Raw genomic sequence first — 26,292 nt, 5'->3', positions numbered from 1 at the left:
GTCTTCAGACATGTAGTGCTCCTTCCCGGGTACATGGTTTCTCCATCCCCGAGTCTTTGCAGAATTTCTGTTTTTTAATGGGAGGCTAAAATATCATGTTCCTGTTAAGTAACTCCTTGTGCTAATGGCTTCTATACTTGAGTTCCCCAATTCACACAGTCTCCCTTTATACCACTCCCCTCTTTACCCCAGTTTCTAGAACTAATTTTCTAATTTCTATGCTAACTTTGGCTCCTTTTGTAAGGACAGTTTGTTAACAGGAGTACTGGATCACTTGTTTAGTTGTTGACAGTTATGTACCAATTAATGATTAAAAACCAATTTCTGACCATTTTATTGTATGCATGCATCAAGCTGAAGAACACATATTCTTATATATTTTAATAGCTTTGTTGTTAAAATTGACAGACAATAAACTGTACATATTTAAAGTGTAAACTTTGATAAGTTTTTATATATATTATACATCTGTAAAGCCATCAGCACCAGCAAAACAGTGAACATATTTATCACCCCCTGGATTTTTCTGGTGCTCCTCTGTAACTCTCCTACCCCCAGGGAACTACTGATTAGCTTTCAGTCACTATGTTTCTTTGTATTTCCTGGAATTTTCTGTAAATGGAATCACAGAGTATATACTGTATTGTCTCTCTGTTTTATATTTGAATTATTTCTACTTTGATCTTTGTTATTGTGCACAGAGCATCCAGGCTGGTGAGAGAGGCACATGCAGATAGGTATCTTCACGTACTTTGGCTCAGTGTGTGCGTCTGCCAACTGTGAACAAGATGGCATTCATTCAGACTTTTCAAGTGTGAGATTCTTCTGAAAGTTTTACCATTAGAATGTTACAATTTTATAGCTTGGATTTGGAGTCCCTCCTGAAAATTGCGTATGCATGATAATATGGTAATTACCACCACCAACCATAGAATCATTTCCTACACAGAGTGCATGGGATCCGCAACCTGGGTCTGTCCTCTGTGATGGTGCCTCTATCACACTGGAGTCTAAGTCATAAAATAGTGTGCCCGTGATTCAGTCATATTGGGGTGGAGCTGGCATATGTTAATTATCTAAGACACTCAGGAATTAGGTTTCAGAAGCAAACAGCTCTGTGTGTGTGTGTGTGAGTGTGTGTGTGTAAAATTGTATGTGTGGAAATCAGCTTTCTCAGTAGTTGAGACACTTAAACCCTTCTATTCTCTCCATGTCCAGTCTATTGTCCTCTACAGTTTTACTTTATGATTTTCTTCCTAAAATGAGCTAATGATTTTAAGCAGTGTGAATCACTATATATTTGGATTTTTTAATCCTTTGCATCACACTTAGTTATGGTAACAATGCTTCATTTCTTTAAGAAAAATTTTTATTGCAAGGAAAAGAAAGAACATTTTATTTATTTGCTGAGGTAGAAATTCTACACTGTATTTAATAGGGTTACCTGTTCATGGGTATGAAGCCAAATAAGAGTCTAACTAGCAGTTATTCTTTTAGAAATTTGGTTACTTAGGGTCAAAGGTTATACTAGGTCATGAATCAATGAGGGAGATAGAGGTGAAAAGACTCATTTATAGGAAATGTTCACCTTTATCCAATGCTGCATGGCCCAGCTGAAATATGAAGATAAATAGAGCAGATAATAGAAGCTGACCAAATAAAACCTCGGCGATGAGAATCCCAAATTATAGGTCATATTTTATGGCACATTTGGGATCCTTGGCCTGTCTGAGAAGTAGAATTTGAAAGTCACAGCAATAACTTAAAGACCCTGAGAAAAATAGCACTATTATTAATGCAGGGAATTGGGGATGGTTTCTTCAAACTGTAAGCACAAGTCGCCAGTTCAGTTTTGTTTTTTTCTCAGGTTTTCATGTAGTCTTGACATCATGTACCAAAAACCATCTTGTGTATGGCTTCTTTGTGGAGAAATGTGTATCATATTAAGACAGCTGGTAGTAATAATAACTACTGGGAGAGGTCTTTTTAAAAAACAAACAAACGTGTAAGTTTTTAGGATAATTACCTTCGTTGTAAGAGAGCCTGTAATGGCAGTTTTCTGTGAAATTCCAGGTGGTCAATCTGAGTGAAGAGAAAGTTTAGGTCAATTAGTTCCAAAAAATTATTATTTTGAATAAATTACATAGCGGCTTTTTAGAAACCTTTTTTGGATAGCATCATCTCCTCATAAAACACCTGTTTTCCCAAACACCCTTAACCAATCTATCCATCTAGGATTATCTCTGAATTTTCCAGTCTTTGCTGCTGTTTACAAAATGGGTGGCTCCATTTCCTCTGTGTGAGCTGGGGTTGGGTGCTGGAGGAGAGAGTGAAGGGCCGTGGGAGAGGAGAATGCCACGCAGCACGCACGTGTAGAGAGGAGGGGAAGGGAAGTGAATGGGAAGCATGCAAATTAACGCATCGGTTAAATTCCTGCTGTATAGATCAGTCTTTCTCGCTACTCATGAGCTTCTCAGAGTCAGGTCCCATAATCTCTTCACTCATGTATCCCCGAGGTCGACTAAATAGCAAGTTCTCAGTCAAATTTGTTGCATGAATGAATACATTCATTAATATAAATATGGACATCTATGGTTTATGTGTATTACATATGCTTCTAGAATAGCACCCATGTCCAAGGGGGAAGAAATCAGAAAGCAGAGCACACAACAAATGACTGTTAGATTTCCTGTGTATGTGTGCTTGAGAGAGAGAGACCTCAGATAGTTTATGTAGGGTATAATACTGAATTAGTTAGGGGAATATTAGTAGCAATGAATATAGAGCCAGGGCCAAAACACATTATAATCTAATTACAATAGAAGTTTTTTTCCTCATGTAACTGTCCAGAGTGAGTGTTTCTGTTTAGAGGAAGTTTAGGGAAGAAACCTCCTTCCTTTCCTCCCCACCCCCTTTTATCATTTTCTGAGACCTTGTTAACTTTATCCAGTTAATAGAAGTAGAAGAAAGAAATTGGGGTTAGGGGGCAAGTATATCGGCTTCCTAAACACCTTGACTGCTCCTATTCCATTGTCTGAAACTCAGGTCGTCTAGCTGTGTGCCAAGGATGAAGGGGAGATAGATTTTTGTGCACTCTTGTAATCTCTTTCGCAATTAATATACTATTACCATTTTTATTCTTTCCAGGAATTTATCTTATTCATATGCACTATATACAATAACGAGATTAAATATGCGGGTAGAAAAATTTATTGCCAATGAGGTACAATTTATCAATTAATTTTCGCTGTCCAATAAATTTTATATTTTTATTTAAGTGAATTTCTTTTTGTTCTCTAGGCATAGAAAATATTAAAGTGGAAAGAATTAGAGAAGCTATCTCCATGGTTTAGGGAGAACATACCACTAGGGCATAAATAAAGGTTATTAAACTGAGGGTTTTCCTCTTTTTTCAACATTGGCTTTGGAAATTAGAAGCATAGAGTACTTAATTTGATAGTTTTGTAATACAGCTATTTTTAATGCATTGCATTTGAAATAGTTCCAGTTAAAATGTGGGACGAATTTAATATTTGTGATTTAGCTTTAAAGTCCCAAATATAATTTCTAAGTAGTTATTTTTAGAGTAATTCTGAAAGAAAGTATTGGTTAATTGAAAATAAAATAGCTATCAGTATATATTATTTTCTTCAAACTACAAAAATAAAATAGGATAGTTTAGTGCTTAGGTCTGCTTTCCTAATGGCACCCCAATTTTTTTTTTTTTTTTGAAATTTGAAGGTCTTTCTTGTGTTGTGCTAGTCAGTGTGGACCACAATTTAAAAGACCAAAACTTATGTTCTGAAATCTACTACAGAATTATTTTCTTTGAAGAAATATAATTGCTTAAATAAGTCCATTTTATTAATGTTCTTTCAATTGCTTTGAAACACTCATATGTATATCCAAATGTTCCCACTCAAGACTCAGTCCTATTTGTTAAGGATGAATTCACCCAAGTTCAACAGACATCTACTGAGGCTACTGTGCACCAGACTGTCTCCTAGGAGTGAGGAACTCAAAGACAACAATGCAAGACTCAGGCTCTCTGAGGATCTCATTTGGAAAGTACTGAAGTGTCCATCAGTGGGTGAATGGATAAAGATGTGGAGTACAGGCATACCTTATTTCATTGAACTTTGCAGACATTGTGTTTTTTACAAATTGAATATTTTTGGCAACTTGAGTTGAGTAAGTCTATTAGCACCCCTTTCCCAACAGCATTTGCTCACTTCATGTCGCTGTCATGTTTTGGTAATTCTCAGACAATATTTCAAACTTTTTCATTATTATTATATTTGTTATAGTGATCAGTGATCTTCAGTGTTACTATTATAATTGTTTTGGGGTGTCATGAGCCATACCCATATAACATAGGAGCAAACGTAATTGATAAATGGTGTGTGTGTTCTGTCTGCTCCACTGACTAGCCATCCCCCCATCTCTCTCCCTCTCAGGCCTCCCAACTCCCTGAGACACAACAATATATTTTTTTTCTTTCTTTTTTATCTTTACTCAAGGACATTTTTACATTTATCTTCAGATAGAGCGGGAGGGAGAGAGGGAGGAAGAGCGAGAGAGAAACATCCATGTGAGAGAGACACATGGAGTGGCTGCCACCCACATGACCCCAACCAGGGCCAGGGACAAACTATAACCAAGGTACGTGCCCTTAGCGGGAACTGAACCTGGGCCTCACCTGTCCGTGGGCCAACACTGTAACCGCTGACCCAAATGGGCCAGAGCATTTTTTTTTTTTTTTTTTCTTTTCTTTTCTTTTCTTTTCTTTTCTTTTCTTTTCTTTTCTTTTCTTTTCTTTTCTTTTCTTTTCTTTTTTCTTTTCTTTTTTTTTCTTTAAGACACAACAATATTGAAATTAGGTCAATTGATGAAATGGCCTCTAAGTGTTCACGTGAAAGGAAAAGTGTCTCATTTTATGTCAAAAGCTACAAATGATTAAGTTTAGTGAGGAAGGCATGTCGAAAGCCAAGACAGGCTAAAAGCTAGGTCTCTTACACCAAACATTTAGCCAAGTTGTGAATGCAAAGGAAAAGCTCTTGAAAGAAATTAAATGTGCTACTCCAATGAACACACAGATAAGAAGAAAGCAAAACAGCCTTATTGCTGATGTTGAGAATGTTTTAGTGGTCTGGATAGGAAATCAAACCAGCCACAACATTCCCTTAAGCCAAAGCTTAACCCAGAGCAAAGCCCTACTGTCTTCAAAGAGAAATCTGTGATGGCTGAGAGAGATGAAGAAGCTACAGAGGAAAAGTTTGAAGCTGGAAGAGGTTAGTTAATAACATTGAAGGAAAGAAACTTTCTATCACACAAAAGTGCAAGGAGAAACTGCAAGTGCTGATGTAGGAGCTGCAACAAGTTACCCAGAAGATTTAGCTAAGATCATTAATGAAGGTGGCAACACTGCACAACAGATGTTCAGTGTAGATGAAACAGCTTTCTATTGGACAAAGATGCCATCTAAGACTTTAATAGCTTAAGAGTCAAAGTCAATGCCTGGCTTCAAAGCTTGAAAGGATGGGCTGACTCCCCTGTTAGGGGCTAATGCGGCTGGTAACTTTTATTTAAATTCAATGCTCATTTACCATTCTGCAGATATTCGGGCACTTAAGGATTATGCCAAATCTACTCTTCCTATGCTCTATAAATGGAAAAACAAAACCTGGATGACAGCACATCTGTTGAAAACATGGTTTACTGAATATTTTAAGCCCACTATTGAGAAATACTGCTCAGAAAAAGAAAAAAAAAAAATGTCTTTCAAAATGTTACTGTTTATGACAATGCACCTGGTTACCCAAGAGCTCTGATGGAGATGTACAATGTGATTCATATTTTCATGCCTGCTTATACAACATCCATTGTGCAACCCATGGATCAAGGAGTAATTTTTAATTTTGTGTCTTATTGTTTAAGAAATACATTTCATAAGGTTACAACTGCCATAGGCAGTAATTCATCTGATGGATCTGGGCAAAGTGAGTTGAAAAACTTCTGGAGAGTATTCAACATTCCAATTTCCATTAAGAACATTTGTGATTCATGGGAAGAGGTCAACATATAAATATTAACAGGAGTTTGGAAGAAGTAGATTCCAACTCTCATAAATGACTTTGAGGAGTTCAAGACTTCAGTGGAGAAAGTAAGTTCAGATGTGGTAGAAATAGCAAGAAAACTAGAAGTGGAGCCTGAGAAAGTGACTGAATTGTTGCAGTCTCATGATAAAACTTTAACAGATGAGGAGCTGCTTCTTATGGATGAGCAAAGAAATTGGTTTCTTGAGATGCAAACTACTCCCTGTGAAGATGCTATGAAGTTTTGAATGACAACAAAGAATTTAACATATTACATATACTCAGTTGATAAAGCAATGGCAGAGTTTCAGAGGATTGATTCCAATTTAAAAAAATTTCTACTATATGAATAATATTCAGCTATGAGAATGAAAGCAATTCTGTCATTTCAGACAACATAGATGGGTCTTGAGGAAGTTATGCTAAGTGAAATTTCAGACAGAAAAGACAAATATTGTATGATACCACTTATTATGTGAAATCTAAAAAAGCAAACTCATAGAAACAGAACAGAATGGGGATCACCAGGGCTTGAGGTTGGGGGGAATGCAGAGATGTCGGTTAGAGTACCAACTTCTCTAGAGACAGAAAAAGTCTGGAGATCTAATGCACAGCACTGTAACTACAGTTAATAACATACTGTATTATATACTTGAAAGTTGCTAAAAGAGTAAACCTTAAATGTTCTCACCACAAAAAAGAAGGTAATTATGTGACATGATAGAGATATTAGCTAATACTATGGTGGTAATCATATTGCAATATATAAGTGCATCAAATCACCACAATAGATCCCTTAAACTTATACAATGTTACATATTAATTATATCTCAATAAATAAGGTGGGGGAGACTAACAGGCACTCAGCTGACTGTGATAATAAGTTCAACGTCAAATGCAGCAGGAGAACTGGAACCCAGAGAATTGAAATGGCATCTGGATAAATAAGACCTGGGAAGAGGCTTGCAAATATGATTTTGATGAAGGGAATGTGTGCTCAAGGAAAAAGGATCCTTATAGGCAAAATAATGGAGGCAGGAGAGTCCAAGTGATGTGTAAGGAATGAGAGGGCTGTACAAGCCCTGGAGCATGGGATCTGTGGAAGGAATATAGTGGGAGAGGAGAATAGATGCCCTTGACCAGCTTCTGGAGACATTCATTAATGTGACAGGTGCTTATGAGCTATTCTTCTAATCCATCTTGGTTTTATTTATAAATTCCATATTCTTGGTGTAAATCCTTTCAAATTATAAAAGAAAAGTACATTTAATTTAAAAAGATTTATAAAATGTAGACATATGCGAAATAAAAATAATCTGTAGTATTTACGAATTGGAGCTAACTGCTATCTTACTCAACGTGAAATACATATTTACGTATTAGAATATTTTATTCATAATTTTAATTCTGCTTCTTTTTCTTTGACAATTTTTTCATGAATGTTTCTCCACTTCATTGATTTTCAGGAACATCATTTTAATATGCTGTATAGCATTCCGTTTTTATGCATTTACCATATTTAATCACTTCCTCATCACTGTGCATTTAGTTCATTTTGTTTGCTCAAGCAGTAGTACAGAGAAATGAGATAGTACAGAGAAAATCAGACTTCCAAACACGTCTCTTGTTGGCTAATGCTGTGAGATTGCTAGAAGGACAAACTCCTTACCACCCCCTTCGTCACATTGGATCCTGCATCTGAGCAGCAGCAGGAGGAACACCCAGGGAACACCTGCTACCACAAAAACACAGGCAGCCAGTGGGGGCTCTGTTCAGATATCGGATCATCATAAAAATGTGGGCTACAGGATTTTCTTTCCTTTTTAAAAATATTTAGCCCAAGTACAGAATTAGGCTTAGTCCGTAAGATAAAACCCTCAGGATTGGAAACCCTTTGATTTAGCATTTGGTGTTGCCTTCGTGATAAAATTGGATTGTGCAGCTGATCTGATTGATCATGAAGAAATAGGTTGGCCCGGCCGGTTTGGCTCAGCGGTTAGAGCGTCCACCTGCGGTCCGGAGAGGCCCGGGTTTGGTTCCCGCTAAGGGCACGTACCTCGGTTGCAGTTTGTCCCCGGCCCTGGTTGGTCGTGCGGGTGGCAGCCACTCGATGTGTCCCTTTCACATCGATGTTTCTCTCTCTCTCTCTTTCTCTCTCTCCCTCCCACTCTGTCTGTACAAAAAAATGGAAAAATGTCCTCGGATGAGGATTAAAAAAAAAAAAATTAAAAAAAAAAAAAAAAGAAATAGGTTGCTACAGGAAATAAAAAATATAATTAGTGTGGAAGGAGTTTGATGAAGTGACCTCCTATTGACAGGGCCAGACAGTTGCCATCCATCTGTGTGGTTACGAGGGTGTCAGAGGTCTTCAAAGAGCAAACCTGTCTTTAGGAAACCCATAGGCTGTTTCACTCATTGTAATTGGAAGAAGTTATAGTTTGCTCACTTTTTTTCTTTTTAGTGTTTTTTCCCTTCAGTTATCTCTGTGGGAGAGATGTGATGTTTTGTGAGTGGCTGAGAAACCAGCATCAAGCTAATGGGTGTTCTCAGCAGAGATGGAGAACTTGTTACAATAAAAGTAGATAGCCTGCCAGAGCCCCGAGGCTTGCCCAGAGCCAATGGAAGACATCATCAGTAACTTCACGGTTAGGACCACTCAAAGCTCTATCAGATGGCCTCTTATTCAGATATATGGAAACTGTGGTATTCCATTTATTTGTTTATTGGCATCAGTGAGCTCATTTCCCTCAGAGCAATATTTCTTATAATGTAGGTTTGTCAGTTAGCTTGCAAATAAATACAGAATAGCTATTTTGACTGTCATTTTGCCAGTCCTAGAATGCCATTCAAAGCTCATTTTTCTGAATCACCAGTAAGTGAGCCCATCAAAGTGCATAAAGACTTTTGTAGTGCTATATTAATAATTAAGAAGCTTGTAGTAAATTATTACACAAAGACACCCTAGCCCTCTTATTCCTACTGGATAATTTGAGAAAATCAGCTTCTTTCTTCTCCTTCTGGAGATAATCAAAGTGGATCAAGTAGACAATGGAATCCTTGCTGTTAGAAAGTGGCTCCGGGAAGCACAGGAATTAGATTTTTCCTATTTTTACCCTGATTAAGAGTCTATTTATTAGTGTAGAGCTAGCAGATGCTTCACACTCATGTTATCTTGGGAGCCTAATTATATTATCATTTAATGTATGAAAAAAGAATGCCTATTTTTAAAGTAGGTACTTGATTACAATGAAATAAATGAATAAATGTTTTGAATACTTGGTTAGTATTTGCAGTAAGAAGTCTGAAAGTTTCTGATGAGCCATGTTTGAGTCTAGTGGCCTAGTTTTCATTGATCAGAGTTTCAGAATGGGATGTACTTTTTTCTGAATTCATATATTTCTTCATCTGCACTATTCCTATAGGCCTCATGATATCTACCTTGTATCTGAGTTCTTTATGCTGATGCTGTGTCTTTTTATTAGACTGTGAGCTCTTGTGTATATCTCCATAATATCTACTGTATTTTATGATAGACATTTGATATGTACTTGTTAAATGAATACGTAAAAGTATTCTAAGTCTCATATCTTACACATTAGCTACCTTGTAAAAGGAAGAAGCTGCAGAGATTTTTAAGTTTTAAGAAGTTACCAGATGCCCTGGCCGGTTTTTCTCAGTGGTTAGTGTCAGCCCGCTGACCGGGGAGTCCCGGGTTTGGTTCCCACTAAGGGTATGTACCGCAGTTGCGGTTTGTCCCCGGCCCCGGTTGGGGTTGTGTGGGTAGCAACCAATCGATGTTTCTCTCTCTGTCTTTCTCCTTTTCTCCCTCCTGCTCTATGTGAAAATAAATGCAACAATATCCTCAGGTGAGGATTAAAAATAAACCTAAAAAAAAAAGTTACCAGAATTCTATTTATTAAATGCTTGGTTCAACTTGTTGCTCATATCAGAGGGAGTTTCAATTCTATGTTAAATTGGAAGCATTTATTCTTAACTGTACATCAAGAGGCCTTTGGACGTGCTCCTTGGCATTGTGGACAGCCTTCTCTTCTTCCTTGACACCCTCTTCTTCCTTGGTTTTTGTGTTAGATTTGTGACCTTCCCACCTCGCTGCTAACAATTCCTCCTGCAGTTCCTCTTCCTTTTCTGTCCCTTCATTTTTTTTTTTTTCTTGAGGACTGTTCTCGGTTCTTTCTTGTCTCTCTATGATCTCAACTTTAGTACTTTCATCCAACCTGTTTTAATTTTAGTAGCATCTTATAATATCAATTCTGATTATGTTACCCTCATGTCCCCAGTCTTGATATCTTTTTCCAGAGCTTCTATCTCATTTTTATTTTCATCTAGACATCACTACTAGCATAATTGCTACCCTATTATATTCAACATTTCTAAAATGAAGCTTCTGAATGTTCTTTAAAAATATTTGTGTATGAAAAAAAAGAGACACATGGTTAAAAAATATCAAACAACATAAAACTTGGAATGAAAAGCAATAGTCCCCTGATAACTTCCTGCTCCCTTCCTAGCAGCCTTTATAAAAGGAGTTCTTCATCTGAACTACAAAACCAGAAAATGACCTGAGAGACTGATTTCCCATATCTCCCAAAGATGGCACATGACTAGTACCATACCAGCTTTACAGGAAAGAAATTAATTTATGACTTACACAGCATGCCTTAGGACTTGGGGCTTAATTCTCTCATGAAACTCTGGCTGAGACAAGGTGCTAGGAAGGACCACTTTCAATTCTAATATGATTATACTATGACTTATTTAATTAGTCAATTTTAGACATTATCAGTCTAAAATTTGCTATGATAGATGAGAACTTACTGCCCTTATATAACTACCCTTCCATTCATTCTAATGTAAGTTATCTTTTCAGCCTTCAGCAATATATGTATTTTCACCATCCTTTTTGTTTGTTTCTTTCTTTCATCTACTATAGATGGTTTTTCTTGATCCCTCACTCTGTAAAATAAAAAAGTTGGTTCTGCCCTTCCCCTCCATTTCCCAACCTGTGTTTTGCTCTCTTCCAACTTCCCTCTCCCAACTTCTGTCTTCTGTCTTTACATTTCAGGGTTGATATACATGTCCTTTTCAGTAACCATAATGGAACACCCCATGCCCTCTATCAGTCAGATCTGAAATTTTAGCATACAATGCTGCAAGTACAGAAAATGATGCTAGACTGGTTCTTGTCCCTTTATGTGTAACTTGTCATTTCCCTTCTGGAAGTTATTCAGATTTGTATTTTATACCTATTGTGAAACTTCATAATGTGTATTTAGATGTGTTTTTTTGCCTCATTTATTTGTGAGACAGTGTTGAGTATGGGGTAAGGGTTTGCTCTGTATCTAAGTTGTCTGAGTTCAAATCCCAGTTTTACCCCTTAGTACCGTTAAGAAGAATTACTTATACTCTCAGTGGCTATATGTCTTCCTCTTTAAAAAGGGGAGTGCCAATGGGGTAAAAAGGTAAAATATCTGTAACAAAAAAATAAAAAAAATAAAAAAAAAGGGGGAGTGATAATATTTTCTACTTCCTGGGGCTGCTGTTGCACCAAATGAGTATATATGTAGGAAAATTGCAAAGAACAGTGGCTGCCACACAGTAAGCCATCATTTTTGAGAGATATTTTATTCCAAATACAGTTCTGTGAAATGTTCTCCAATTAGTATTATTTTAAAAGACATTTTCCTTTCATTTATTTTCTTTCTTTTTTTGTATGAAATTAGCCTTTAATCAGAAGCTCACAATTTTGGATTGTGCTCTTTGCTTTTACTCTACACATTTTTCATCTAATTTCCATGTTACACTTTTGAAAATACTATTTCTACTTGATCTTCCAAGCCTTATATTGCTTTTAATGTTTTTCAGCTATCATATTTTTAATTTTCAAGAATAGCTTCTCATTCTCTGAATATCCCTTTGTATAGTACTATCCTTTTTATGGGTGAACTAGTCTCTCAAATCTATTTGAAGCTATTAATAAGAAATATTTTAAGTTTCGTTCTGTGAATTATTTCTATTTCCTTTGGGTTTAGTTTTTCTGGTGGTGTATCTTGGTTATTCTCTTATATTGTTATAGACTTTACCCAAGTATTTGTTGCTTTTAGATTTCACGTTAATATTATCCAGAATGAATAAATGGAAAAACTGATTTTGCGCTTTGATAGGAAGGTAAAGTGTATTGACTGGCAGACTTACAATAGGCGAACTAAAAGGGAGCCAGTTACTGACACTTTGAGATTTCTAAACACTGAAATCAGGGGACTTTGTTCTAGAGAAGGACGACTCCTACACTAGCAACCTTAGTTTTCTTCAGATACTTTATTTTTTTACAGAGGAACCATCCCTTCTGACTTCGGGGCAATCGCTTTCTTTCAGTGGTGCTCAAGGTGAGAGGAGGTGGATGAGTTGATTGTTCATCAGTGGACTTTTATTTAACCCAGCTACTTTCAGCCCCATGTCTCAGCAGCTGTACGTGGCATCTTAAGTCCCGTCAGCATCCTTCAGGGCAGACCACTCCCTCAGCAGCCGGGCTGCATCACAGCGCACAGAGGCTCTGGGCTGTGGCTGCCTTTGCTCTGAATCACCACTATCTTCTATTCTCTGAGAAAAGACAAAAATGTATTGTCTTTCTGCTGGTGGTGTTTTCCTTTTGTCTTTGTTTATACTTGGTTTTTTTTTTGGACATAATGTTTGTAAGATTGGGAGGAAGAAGAAATTTTAAAATGTTTTTACTCAGAGGTCTTGATCTGCTCTTCTCGTAAAAATATGTATATACATTTATGTGTCCTGAGCACATCCTCCACATCAACGCTGTGTCAATGCTCTGACGTGACTGTTGGGAGGTGTCACCCGCCACCGCGACATTGCATCTCGCTGACCACTTCCCACAGACCCCTGCCAGCAGCCCTCTGAGCCCAGACTCAGGTGGCTGGTGGGCTTGCCACTTCGCTACTGGATATTACAAAGCATCCCTCATTCATTCAGCAGGTGTCTGCGCATCTCTAGCTGTGCATTAAGTCCTTTGCTAGGTGTCCCCAAGGTGTGATGAAAAACAGAACAGGAACAGCCGCTGCACATACAGAGGTATTCAAAGTGACAAGCATTAAGTTCATATTCAAATTAATATTTTCAAACTGTTGTAATATGATGGAGCTTTTGGGGGTGAAGGAAATGTTTTATATATTAATTATGGGGATAGTTTCATGTCAACACTCACGAAATTGTTGGTAATGTTTTTTGTATATAAATTTTACCTAAGTCAAGCCGTATTTGGGTCTGAGGATCTAATGTATCATGGCAACTATAGTTGTTTATACAAAACAACTGTATTGTATTCCTGAAGTTTGCTAAGGAGTAAAACTTAAATGTTTTCACACCACCCCCCATAAAAGATAAATATATGAGGTGATCAATTTGTTATTAACTCAATGTGCGGAGAATCTTCTCCTAACATATTCATATATCAGATCATCACATTATACACTTTAAATATCTTATAATTTTGTCAATAATACCACAATAGAGTTGGAAAAGTAAAGTTGGTTTTAAAAATAAAAGGAGGCAATAAATTTTTTTAGGAATAAATTCACACAAAATATGCATAAGACATCCTTTCAGAAACCTACTAAGACTATAAAATATAAAAAATTATCAGAGAAAGGGGAACCATATCATGTGTATGGATTAAAAACTTCAATAATGTAAAGATGTCAATTCTCCTAAAATCAATCTGCAGAATCAATGCAGACTTTCTCCTCCCCTGTTTTCTGTTTTGTTTTACTGGTGAGAAATTCACAAACTGCAGACAAAAAGCCCAAGGAATCGAGGTACGTTTGAGAGGGAAGAAGATAGACAGGGAGGACTATCTCCAGAATTGATGTTATTCCAGCTCAGTCTGTAATTTTTGCAAGTTTAGAACACAGAAAAATCTTGTGATAGTTTCTATTAAGTCAAAATACGAGGAACTCATGGGGAAAAGTAAAAAACAAAAAGACAATGAGTGGTAGAAGATCTAACACGGCCTTTCCAGTCAAGAAAGGCTTCCTTCCCCAAGGAAATTGATTTCAGTGTGAGACACAGACAGGTGAGAAATAGTTCACTAACTGGGTAAGGGGATGAGAAAGAGAGAAGAACATTCTAGTCAAGGACACCATATGCAAAGACTCTCAAGGAAGGAAAGAAATGATAAAACAATAATGCTCCAGGAATCACACACAAAAAAATCAGGTTGCCTTGATCGATCTTTTTCTCTGTATGGTAGACACCCAGACATGTGGAATGTGAGCTTGACTGGTCTGATACCAACACAGAGAACAGGAAAGAGCCTTGTATACTGACTAAAGATAAGCATTAGAAAAACAAAGACAAAAAAAACCACATACTTCTTTATCCCTATTTCCACTGTTTTTTTCCCCCTAATTAGAATATTTATTACCTTTTTCTTAGATAATGAAAAGCAGCCTCATAAGGATATGAGACTGCCTCCAGTCTTGCCCGGCCCTGTCTGTTCAACATGTAGGCACTACCTGCTTTCCCCACAGCGTACCTTAGACCACACCACTCTCCTGCTGACTCTTCAGTGGCTCCCGATTGTCCGCAGAAGAAAAGACATTCTCTGGCCTGAACCCTACCTGTAAAACTCTATTTCCCTCTGCTGCTTTGCAAATAGTCAAATGACAAGTAAACATGCTTTATGAACTCTGAAGGGTTCTTCTAGAGGTGGAGATGGAATCTACACATATTAAATACCTGGTATGAGCCTTGCATAGGTAACAGAAGTGGTTAACAACAATCTGTTGAGAGAGAGAGAGAGAATGAGAGAGAATTTATTCCTAGTTCAGGAACAGAAAACTCAGAGAGATTTAGTGAAATATTCAATGTTACATAGCTAACAAGCCAAAGAGCTGGGATTCACTCACATTAAGATATACACTAAGATATCTCAAAACAGAAGCTGTTTCTGATCGGCCAGGTGTTGGTTTTGAGAGGCAGCTGAGCGTGGGACAAGAGGACTAGACTTGGAACTGAAAGAGTCCTGGTCTGTTGGGTGACCTTGGGCAATGTATTTGCTCTCGCTGCTTCGTTATCTAAAACATAGGGATAAAAACATGCTTGTTATGAGAACTAAATTATGTAATGATGAAATTATATTAATTATATTAGGCTTTTTTAAAGAACAATCATTAACTTCCTAAGTATAAACTACCTAGTAATAAAAATTTTCACTAAATCATCATCTAATTTGTGATTATAAGAATTTATTTACATATGTTGTTATAGTTTATTTTCAAACAATTCATTTGAGAAAATCATCTAGACAGTATTTTTTATCTAATTCTGGCATACTTATTTAAAATAATATAATGCTGCACTGGCTGGTTTGGCTCAGCCGTTAGAGCGTCGGCCTGCGGTCCAGAGAGACCCAGGTTCAGTTCCTGATAAGGGTGCGTACCTCGGTTGCAGTTTGTCCCTGGCCCTGTTGGGTCGTGTGGGTGGCAACCACTCGATGTGTCCCTTTCACGTCAATGTTTCTCTCTCTCTCTCTGCCCCTCCCACTCTATCTGAACAAAAAAAATGTCCTTCGGTGAGGATAAAAAAAATAAAATAAAATAAAATAATATAATGTTCAAATGAGTTTGCATTCCTTGAGCAGTCACACCTAAATGTTGAAAGCAGATGCCCCACAAGATCAACAAAAGACAGAGGGAAATCACCTTGTGATTAAAAAAATAAAAGCTGCAGCCCTGGCCAGTTTGGCTTAGCGGTTAGAGTGTGGGCCCATGGACCAAAGAGTTGCAGGTTTGATCTGGTCAAGGGCACGTACCTCAGTTTCAGCTCCTCATCGGCCCTGGTTGGGGTCATGCAGGAGACAACCAATGGATGTGTCTCTCTCACATTGATGTTTCTCTCTCTCTCTCTCCCTCTTTCCCACTCTATCTGAAGGTAAATGGAAAAATGTCCTTGGGTGAGGATTTTTTTTAAAAAAATGATGCAGATAATCTAGAAAGCAAATAATTCACATATGGGTAATCAAAAGTTGATTGTTTTGAGGATGTTTAATTGCCTGCTGTTTAATCAATATAATTTAAGTACAAAGGTATAGGATAGAGATGTAAGTAGTTCAAGTACTATCTTTATGAGAAATGATGTAACAGTAGGAAAGACACTACTCCTTATTTGACTTTGCCATTAAAAATAGCATGCTCACTTTTAACAATTGGATTATATATATTATTGTATAGAGTAGCAACTAAACAGTTTTCTCTTAGCTTTAATGGGGAGCAGGTTAAACTAATGACTAGGATCTATTTTAAGTATGGTAAGTATGGATAGTTCTAGACATTTGCACATTTGTTTTTACTGTTCTTAGTTATATTGTTACACTTGAAATAACTACTACCAAAGCCCAGACTGTATGGCTCAGTGATTGAGCATAGGCCCTGTGCACCAAGAGGTCAACAGTTCAATTCCCACTCAGGGCATATGCCCAGACTGTGGGCTTGATGCCCAGTGGGGGGCATGCAGGGGGCAGTTGATCAATGTTTCTCTCTCATTCATGTTTCTATCTCTCTCTCCCTCTCCCTTCTTCTCTCTCTATAATCAATAAAAATATATTATTAAAAAAAGAAATAATATTATTATCCATGAGAAAGTGGTGATCACTACGTATCTTATTTTATAACTACATTTAATTTTAAAAGGAAATACTTTGCCATTTTCTAAAGTGACCCTTTCAATGCTTAAATGCAAAAGCCATTTTCAGGAACTCACTCTGAAGCCAGCGTTCTGGGAGCCATTGTAGAAAACACCCAGTCTTAGTTTCACAACATATTTGTGGAATATGATGAACAAAATACGCTGATGAACAAAACATACCCAGAGACCCAGAAAGGAGTAGGGTTCAGACTGACGAACCTCAGAGGAGTGAGGGATGTGGGGGATGGAAGAGATAAACTAAAGAATGTATATGCATGTATGCAAAACCATGGACATAGACAACAGTGCTGTGGGGGGTGGGGGGATGGGGAGGAAGGTGGCTAGGGGGGAAAAAGGAGAAACATCTGTAACAAAAATAAATTGATTAATAAAAAAAGGAAAAAAGAAAAGAAAACAAGACTGATATGTGTGAGCTGTTTTCTATTTATACATTTTCCTTTCTTGTTTTTCTGCTGTTGGTTCGTTTTTCATAATTGCTTCAAAACACATGTGCTTTCTAGAAAATCTATCCTCAACAGTGCCTTCCAGTTCTATTATCTGAGTCTATTTTGATCCCTGGGGTATGACTGCTATTGTTGACTGTTGGTGGATGGCTAAATATCTTTTGGATTTTAGATTCTCTGTGCTTTGGGATAGCATCTTAATATCATCACTAGCTGGCTCTTCTAAATGTAGCTGCTGAAAAAGTTCTAATTATCCCTATGGAACTGAGAACTAGTTCCTCTCCAATATATAATATATAATGAAATTATAGTTCTTCATAAAATGTGCCTACAGAAGACAAAATTTCAGTCCTTATAATCAAGACTCAATCACATGAGCTTATGCATTCCTGTACTATCTTTTTGAATACTTACATTCAATTTGGAAAATAATACGTTCAAACTTGGTAGTTCATATGTGGGATAAAATAATAACATTTTTCTTCCCTCTGTCTGCTATTGTCTGTTTATCTAACTCAAACAAAAATTTGATTATACATGACCTAAAGAAAATACCCAAAATTAATTTTTTGAAAAGTGTTTTACTGTTTTTAGTTACCATACAATATGTAAAGTATAATACATGCACATCCATATGTTATAGCTCAGTAACATCCACATTTGTGTATGAATAAAATGTACTTAATCATTAAATTGTGAATCAGATTTTAATTCTTTACTTGCTAAATACTTACTAAGCAACTAAGTACATCAATAACTTACAAATGAGGCTGTTTGTTTTATCTTTGACTTTAAAAAGAGCCATAAACCAAACAAACTTACCTTCTGATGAGAAATGCATACTTTGTCAATTCAAGCATACTTTCATTTTCTATTGACTTTCACCAAGGTAGAACAGTTTGCATAAATAGTCAAACTTATCAGGGGCATGAAAGTTAAAAGGAAGCAAAATATGTTACCTGACTAGTTTTTCTTTGCTATCCTGTATGGTAGCAAGTATATAATTTGAACTATAGCACATGTATACTTATATATTTTGTAAAGTGAGTCATATTTAATAAGATATTTTACTACCTAAGTAATTACTCAGAAAATCCTTCTAAAATGTGAATAAATGTCCCATATCTTGGTATTTTAAAAATTCCTGTCATTTGCATACCCCTTTATCATTTTTGTCATATTTATATGCCAATATTTACTTAATTAATATTGTTTCTGTAATCCTGCTCTTTTTAAATTTTAAATTTGCTACTGTACTATTAGTATCACCTGTTGTAAGTAGAAATAATTCAGAGATATAAATATATAGCCATTAAAAGAAAGGATTTGCCTATTATCACCTAAATATCATACAAGTGGTGATAGATATAGAACATGTTGGGAGACACTGTCCTACACGGGTGTAAATTCAGATTTTTATAATTGTGATTTTCTTAAAATAAAGACAATTTAGATAGATAGTAAACCCAGTGAGGGCAGAAATTACTTCTGGTTTGTACATATTGTTTCCCGAGCACTTATACTTGGCCCATAACCAGTATGGAGTAAAGAGTGAATGGTAAATTAACAAGTGATGCATATAGTTGTGTATTCTTCTTCTAACATACTATTTAGTAATGATTATGTAATACAATAATACTCAAACAGTATATGAAAATACATTATGGCCAATATATGATGTATCCTCAGTCTTCAGAAAACTGAGTAATATAATGTTTATAGATCAAGGAAGGTTGCTGTATTGAAAATAAAAAGAAATGGAGCCTGGCCAGTGTGGCTCAGTGATTGAGTGTTGTTGACCCATGCACCAAGAGGTTTGCCGGTTTGATTCCCAGTAAGGGCACATGCCCATGTTGTGGGCCTGGTTCCCAGTGGGGGGCATGCAGGAGGTGGCCAATCGATGTTCTTGCTCATCGATGTTTCTATCTCTCTTTCTCTCTCCCTTCCTCTCTCTCTAAAATAAAAAAAAAAAAATTAAAACAAAAAGAAGAAGTAGAGATGAGGCAGTATAGGAGTGGGCATTGCGATGGGAAAGAGTGATGAGAAAAAATAAGAAAGAAGTACAAATTGAAATATATATATATATGGGGGGGGGGGGATCTGAGGAAACCCTGCAACTGTGTTCAGGCAAGAAAAGAGGACTAAATTAAAGGTTAAATATAGATGCACGCATTGCTCCGGTGGAGAAGGCTCTGTTCCATGAACAGTTACTTCCAAATCACCAATGCTAATAACCAAACTCTTCTACAATGAGATATCCTAAACATACCCTTCATGGCCTTCTTTCAATAAACTCCCTTCTAAATCTGAAATCCCAATCTATTTTCTTTGCCCACACACTTAAGAAATGACATAATCAATTTTCTGCATCATTTGGGTTAGAAGAAAAGACTGTATAAAGCTGAATGAGCATAGCATGTTGGTCTCGTTTGTAATCGGGGTTTCATCAGTGAGGGAGGCCTTTGAAATACAAATAGGCTGTTTCATAGAACCTATGAGGCCTTAGTAAGTGGATGCAGTCCACATGGCCAGCAAGTCAGTGGTAAGCGGATTTGGTCACTAGCAATGATTCTGACAGAGGAAACTACTGACATAGAAACTGCCTCTTCTGAAGAGGAGCCACAGAAACAAAAACATGTAGTTCAGAAATAATGTTAAGATTTTGCAATAATATAAAATATCTATTTTTTGCCCCATTACCTAATCTAAAAGAATGGTTTGTGCCTTGTTTTAGTTGAAGGGGCTCTGGGCTTATCAGAAGTAAAGGAATGATGGCTTATTTCTCTATAAAAAACAAAACAAAAAACTTTAGTCATTTATTCAAAAAATTGTCTCTTTCAAAATTGAACATAGGAAAGAGAAAATTTAAAAATAATATATACTTCTAAGAATTTGGACTTGGATGAGACTGAAATAGGAAGGAAGTAGACTGAGCTGGAGTGGCCTGTCTGGGGGGAAGCACTCTGAACAGCAGCTGAATTTCCCTTCAACAGGAGGGACATCATCATGCCAGGTCACTGCAGCAGAAAATATGATGCAGGTGGGGGAGCACAGAAGAAAGGGCTATCCTTCCTTCGCAGGTGGAGTCTTCAGTCCCAGCACAAAGCTGTCAAGTGAGAGTGTAAGGCATGTGACTATTTTCGGCCCCTATAACAGTGCAGTACCATCAGATCACTTAGCAAGGTCTGAGTCAGCCCCAAACACCCAGAAACCAGAGGCATTTGAGAAGGGGACACTCTGCAAGGCAACTCTGAGAACTACGTTTCCCTCTAGGAGCAAAGGAAGAGACTTGGATGGAGTTGGGTATGCCCATTATGCAGCAGATAGAACCAGGAGAATAAAGGGCTCATAATATTTGGGAATAGTAACAAGTCACTGGGGGAAATATGAGACTCAGGACACATAGCTCTCTTTGTTTAGGGAACATTGCCAATTTTAGCCCGGTCTACCTGCAGGCAGCCGTGAACACATAGGTGACCTTTGTTAAATCCCATGTAATCATTTTACCTCAGTTTTTTCATTTATCTGATATGCTATCTATATGGCAAGATATTTTATGAGGGTTGAATGAGATATGTGAAACCTGTTAAAAAGTGACCTAAGTGGTATTTATTTTCAGAAATATGAAGCATTTTGATGCATGAATGCTACTGCTATATGTGGATGATGAATGATGCATTAGGTTGTAATAGCATATGCTGATAGTAATAAAAGACCCTAAAATTTCAGTGGCTTAGAGCAAAAGGGTTGATTTCTTGTTCATACTGTATGTAGAGGGGGAATGTGCCCCCCATCATCTTCACTCAGGAACTCTGACTGATCTTCAGAGCCTCTGAAAATCACTGGTCATTGTGACGGGGAAAGAATACATGTGACTCAACCCTGAATCTTCAAGTCTCTCTGCCTATTGACATGAATCTTCATGTCACCCCCTATTAGCTCCCTGTGGCGGTCCTCGCTTGTGTCCAGAGGAGCTACAAATATTCAGTGAGCATCACTAAGGACTATTACAGGTGGTTTCTTTCCATTTTATACAGTTGGATGACTTTGGCAACAGAGAAGCTGACTAGATGTTTCTCCCTTACTAATACCACTATATTCTTTTTGTATAGCGTCTAATAACCAAGTAGCCATTCTTGATCTTATGTTTTGTTAGGATTTGCTAGCACTATGAGGTTAGTAGAATAATTTTTGTTTCTTTGAGATCAAAGCAGTAATTGCATAACCTCCCATTTTTGTTTTCGTTCCCGCACAGACATTGATGAGTGCTCGGATGGCTTCGTTCAGTGTGACAGCCGTGCCAGCTGCATCAACCTGCCCGGGTGGTACCACTGTGAGTGCAGAGATGGCTACCATGACAATGGAATGTTTTCTCCCAGCGGGGAGTCGTGTGAAGGTCCGTACAGGAGGAGGCCTGAGTTTATGAACTCTTGAACCGGAGGAATATATAGTCATGTGTAAATAGTTGCCATTGACCTAATGTTTAAGTTGGTGGTTTTTGCTGGGTGATTATGCAGTGATGATTGGAAACATTTTAAAATCTAACTTTGGCTTACAATTATGATCATTGATTTTTAGATAATTAAAATTAGTGACACTAAACCAGTTCTCTATGGATACTTACAACTTGCAACTATTGAGGGTGTTTTAGAATGAATAAACCTATAGTGTCAGATACATTTTTGAATGGCAGAATGCAAAAATCTGACCCAAAAAGAGTTAAAAAAAAATAGATGAGGAAAGCAGGACAGACTGAAAAAAGGGGGTAGAGGAACTATGATGATGATATGGCCAAAGGTGATGTATACCTCCTCCTAACATATTACTTGCCTGGCACAGTAAGAGATGTTTAGTGGATGTCACATGTTGAAAGCAGAAGATATGGTCCCTGCTTGAAAGAAGATTGCAATCTAATAGGAGTGGAAAATTCAACCAGATTATGTTCAATCATTTACCATTAATTTTGAACTAGTTTTAGTGAACTGACAAACAACTCTGCTTCTCTATGCCCTCTGTGAAGGGGCACCATTTTTATTTTTATTTTTTAAATCCTCAGCTGAGGAGATTTTTCCATTTATTTTCAGACAGAGTAGGAAGGAGAGAAAGAGATAGAGACATCAGTGTGAAAAAGACACATTGACTGGTGGCCTCCCACATGACCCCGACCAGGGCTGGGGACTAAACCGCAACTGAGATATGTGCCCTTGACCAGACTCGAACCTGCAACTCTTTGGTCCACAGGCTAATGCTCTAACCACTGAGCAAAACCAGCAAGGGATCAGGGCACAGTTTTTAGACAGCAGGCAGAGTAAGCAGAGCCCAGTGAATAATTGTCAGGGGAATCACCTACACTGAAAGGATTCACCATCAAATGTATGCACAGCAATGGAGAACAAACATCAAAATGTCATTATTTTCTCCCTTTGAGTTTACACCTTCCTGGAGTAACAGCCTGAGAGAATAATGTGGCTAAAGTGACAAGGTCAAGGAAAGCCTTGGAGAACCTAACTTAATAGCAGTTGTCACCTAAATGATAAGATGTCTTTTCTCTTTATGCCTCAAAAGTTTTTCACAAGAAAAGTGAAACAGACTTGGGTAATATGTGCCAAGGTTCCCAGCAAGCAGCTACAGAACTCTGGACCTGAGCAGAGGGGCCATCTGGATTTTTACATAGGAATGGGAACAACTAACACCTTACCAAGGACTAAAACCTGGCATTTGCAAATAACCACTTAGCTTTGGTCTGGGGACTTTCCCTTGCACTTGTTAATGTTCTAGAGCAGTACTTCCAGCCCTGTAGAGAATTTCAAGAACCAGATCAAACGGTATTACTTTGCTCTTCCCTGAGAAACAATTTTGCCTCTATTCTATAGTATATTATGAGAAAGAAGTCTTCTTTTTGTCTTTTATTTTAAGTTATACACATACAGGATTAATATAAGCGATTATAAATAAATCATACAGAAATATATGTATTAAAGCTGAAAATGCATCTTCATTTCCTCCCTCCTTTCCTCATCCCTTCCACTCCTCTAAGGGTGATCTGGGTTTCACTGTGCTTGGCATCCTTGCACACTCTTTTCTGTGCAGCAGAACGTGAATAGAAAAACACATACCTCTGCTGACTGTCTTAGTTGACATTCATAACTGCGCTCACTGTCTTTTAAATTTATGATCACAAATTTCAAGAAAGTAGTATTAGTTATCTATTGATGTATAATAAATCACACCCCCCCCCCCAAATTTAGCAGCTGAAAACAACAAAAATTATTTCACAGCAGCTTAGGTATAAGCCCCTGGTTCAAGGTTTCTCATGAGGTTGCAGTAAAGTTGTTGGCCAGTCCATGGTCTCATCTTGAAGTCCTGTGTGGGGTGGGGTTGGAGGGAATGGGAATCTATTTCCAAGGTCACTCATGTGGCTATTGGCATGTTTCCTGAAACATGAGCCACTCCACAGGGCTGCCCCAAGACACAGGGGTCGGCTTCCCCTGGAGTAAGCAATTCAAGGGAGAGCAAGTGCCCGAGATGGAAGCCACAGCCTTTTTATGACTTAATCTCAGATGTGACATTTCATCATTTTTTCCATATTCTGCTTGTTAGAAGTGACTCGATAAGTCTAGCACATTCTAGGGGAGAGGATTACATAAGAGCTTTAATATTATAGGCTATCTACTACCTGGGCCGTCAGCTTTATTCATCATTCCTATTTTATTTCCTTAGTAACTTTCCCCCACAGCTGTCTCATACAGCCATTTCATACCTTCTCAGGTCTCTTCAAATCTTAGATACCACTTTCTTTCTCTTCATTTTCTGTTGATGGCTGTACTTCTTAAATAACTGAGGAAACAGAAGCACCTCACTTCTGCGCCAGGAGCTATGCTGGCTAACTCTCATCTATATCTTTATCTGCTGCTTTCCCTCCTGCCTGTTTCACTGAATGGAGTTTCTCTCCTCCTGTCAAAAATGAAACCCTCCACTGTAGCTCGCATCTCACCCCCGCTCACTTGCGCGAGGTCTTTGCCCTGGTACTGTGCACTTTCTCTCCCACATCGTAGCTACTCCTTCCCTACTGCATCATTCTCATCCGCATACAAATAACCTGGAGTAGCACCCATCTTTAAAAAGCAGAATAAAAACAAACAAAAAGTAATTTTCCTGGACATCACCCGATTCTTCAAATATTTCCCCCATTTTTCTGCTCCCTTTTAGAGCTAAGCTCTGTGAAAGGGTTTCCTCACCTCGCTGCCTCTGCTCTCTTGCTTCCCCGGAAGCCGCAGTCCCGCTGCTGCCCTGCGTGCTGTCCTTCCAAGGTCCCGGACGCCTCCATCCTGCCGAACCCCCTCTCCGTTACTTTGCTCCATGACTCAGCCTTTTGGCCCAGCTGATCATTTCTTCCTCGTAAAACAACTGTCTTCACTTGGCTTTGAGGGCAGCACTGTCTCCTGGCGTCCCCACAAAGCTGACTGGCTTCATTCACTTGCCAGAGGAGAGTAAAATCCAAACCCTAACAGTGGTTTACAAAGGCCTATGTGATGTGGGTACTTGGGTTTTTGGACATTTTTCAAATACACCAAACTGATTCCCTTCTCAATGTGCTGTTCTTTATGTCTGGAATGTTCCTCCAGATCTTTGCATGCTTTTTTTAAAATTTAGATTTCTTCTGAAATAGTTTCTCCTGGACTCAATTTTAAATGGCATCTTACCTCTGACACAATTCACTTACCCTGCTTTACTTCTCTTTGTAGAAATTCTAAATTCCCCTGAAATGTTTTTATATATTACTTTGTTTCCTTGATTATTATCTGCTATAAAGCATTAAGTTTTAAGAGTCATAGAATTTGCTCTGGCTGGTGGGGCTCAGTTGGCTGGAACATTGTCTCATGTGCTAAAAGGTGGTGGGTTCCATTCCCGGACAGGGCACTTCCCTGGGTTGCTGTTCTGATCCCTGATCGAGGTACATGCAGGAGGCAACTGATGGATGTTTCTCCCCCCCCACCACCTTTCTTCTCTTTCTAAAATCAGTAAAAAAAAAAGCATACCTCCAGGTGAAAGGAAAAAAGAGTCAAAGAATGTGTTTGCTTATCCGTCGTTGGTGTTTACAACAGTTCTCAGCACTTGGTGGCTGAGAGATTTATTTTTCTAGTGACCAAGATAAGAGATGTATGCTAGATGCTATTTTAATCAGAAGTGTGTTAGGAACATAACCAGTGTTAAAATTAGATATATAGTATGATTTATAGTAGCTATGTTAGAAGTAAATATATACATATACATGTATATATAGTAGTGATCAGGACAAAACATAATTGGTGCATTTGTGAGTATTTAGAAAATAACAAGGAAAGTTAAACTAGCCTTTAAAGTAATACATAATGAAGTAAAATATTCTATGAAATGCTTACACAGATGCTTACATAGAAATAATAGAAATTCTTATTTTTTAAGAACCAAATTCTAGAATGATGATTCTTCTGTCATCTTTCATAGAATTTATTATGATTATCACAGAAATATACTACTCTTCTAGAAGACAGTGTGCTCTGCGGATTCTCTTAGAAGAACCCACCTATGTTTGGTATATATACATATACCAAAATGCTTCTTCTATACACCTATCATTTACTGCAGTTTTGGTGATCTGTGGAATTGTAACATTACTGTGCAGAAGGATGTAGTTTTAAGAGGATGATTATTTCTGAGCAGGCACCATGATTCTGCTGCTGAACAACAAAAGCATGTCAAGGTGGACAAAGCCACAGCAGTGGATTTACAATGACTGTGAAGTATGAGATTCATACTTGAGGACATAAATAAATAGCCATGTACTATTTCATTATGTTTTTGGCTTCAGTTGTATAACCTACAACATGCATGTTGATAAGCTACATTCCTACAAAGTGCATGCTGCTTTGCTCTCCCATTTATCTCAGAGGTGTAGACATTTAATCCCCAGGTAATATGCCAGAGGAACATTTTCCTTCTCCGTATCAGCATTTCTACAGCATCCCAAAATTTGTCTC

At 37.7% G+C, this 26,292-nt stretch overlaps 1 protein-coding gene across 1 annotated transcript in view; it reads left to right on the top strand.

Annotated features, from left to right (window-relative positions):
• The window catches only part of NELL2 (neural EGFL like 2), a 329,161-nt gene that overhangs the window by 288,351 nt on the left and 14,518 nt on the right, over positions 1-26,292 (top strand). The window contains exon 16 of the mRNA XM_036251838.1: positions 21,528-21,668. Coding sequence (XP_036107731.1) covers positions 21,528-21,668 — 141 coding nt within the window. The remainder of the gene's footprint in view (positions 1-21,527; positions 21,669-26,292) is intronic.

This window comes from Molossus molossus, unplaced genomic scaffold, assembly GCF_014108415.1.
Source record: "Molossus molossus isolate mMolMol1 unplaced genomic scaffold, mMolMol1.p scaffold_m16_p_10, whole genome shotgun sequence".
NCBI classification, from domain to species: domain Eukaryota; kingdom Metazoa; phylum Chordata; class Mammalia; order Chiroptera; family Molossidae; genus Molossus; species Molossus molossus.
The sequence above is the reverse complement of the archived record's forward strand: the minus strand, read 5'-3'. Positions and strand labels throughout refer to the sequence as shown.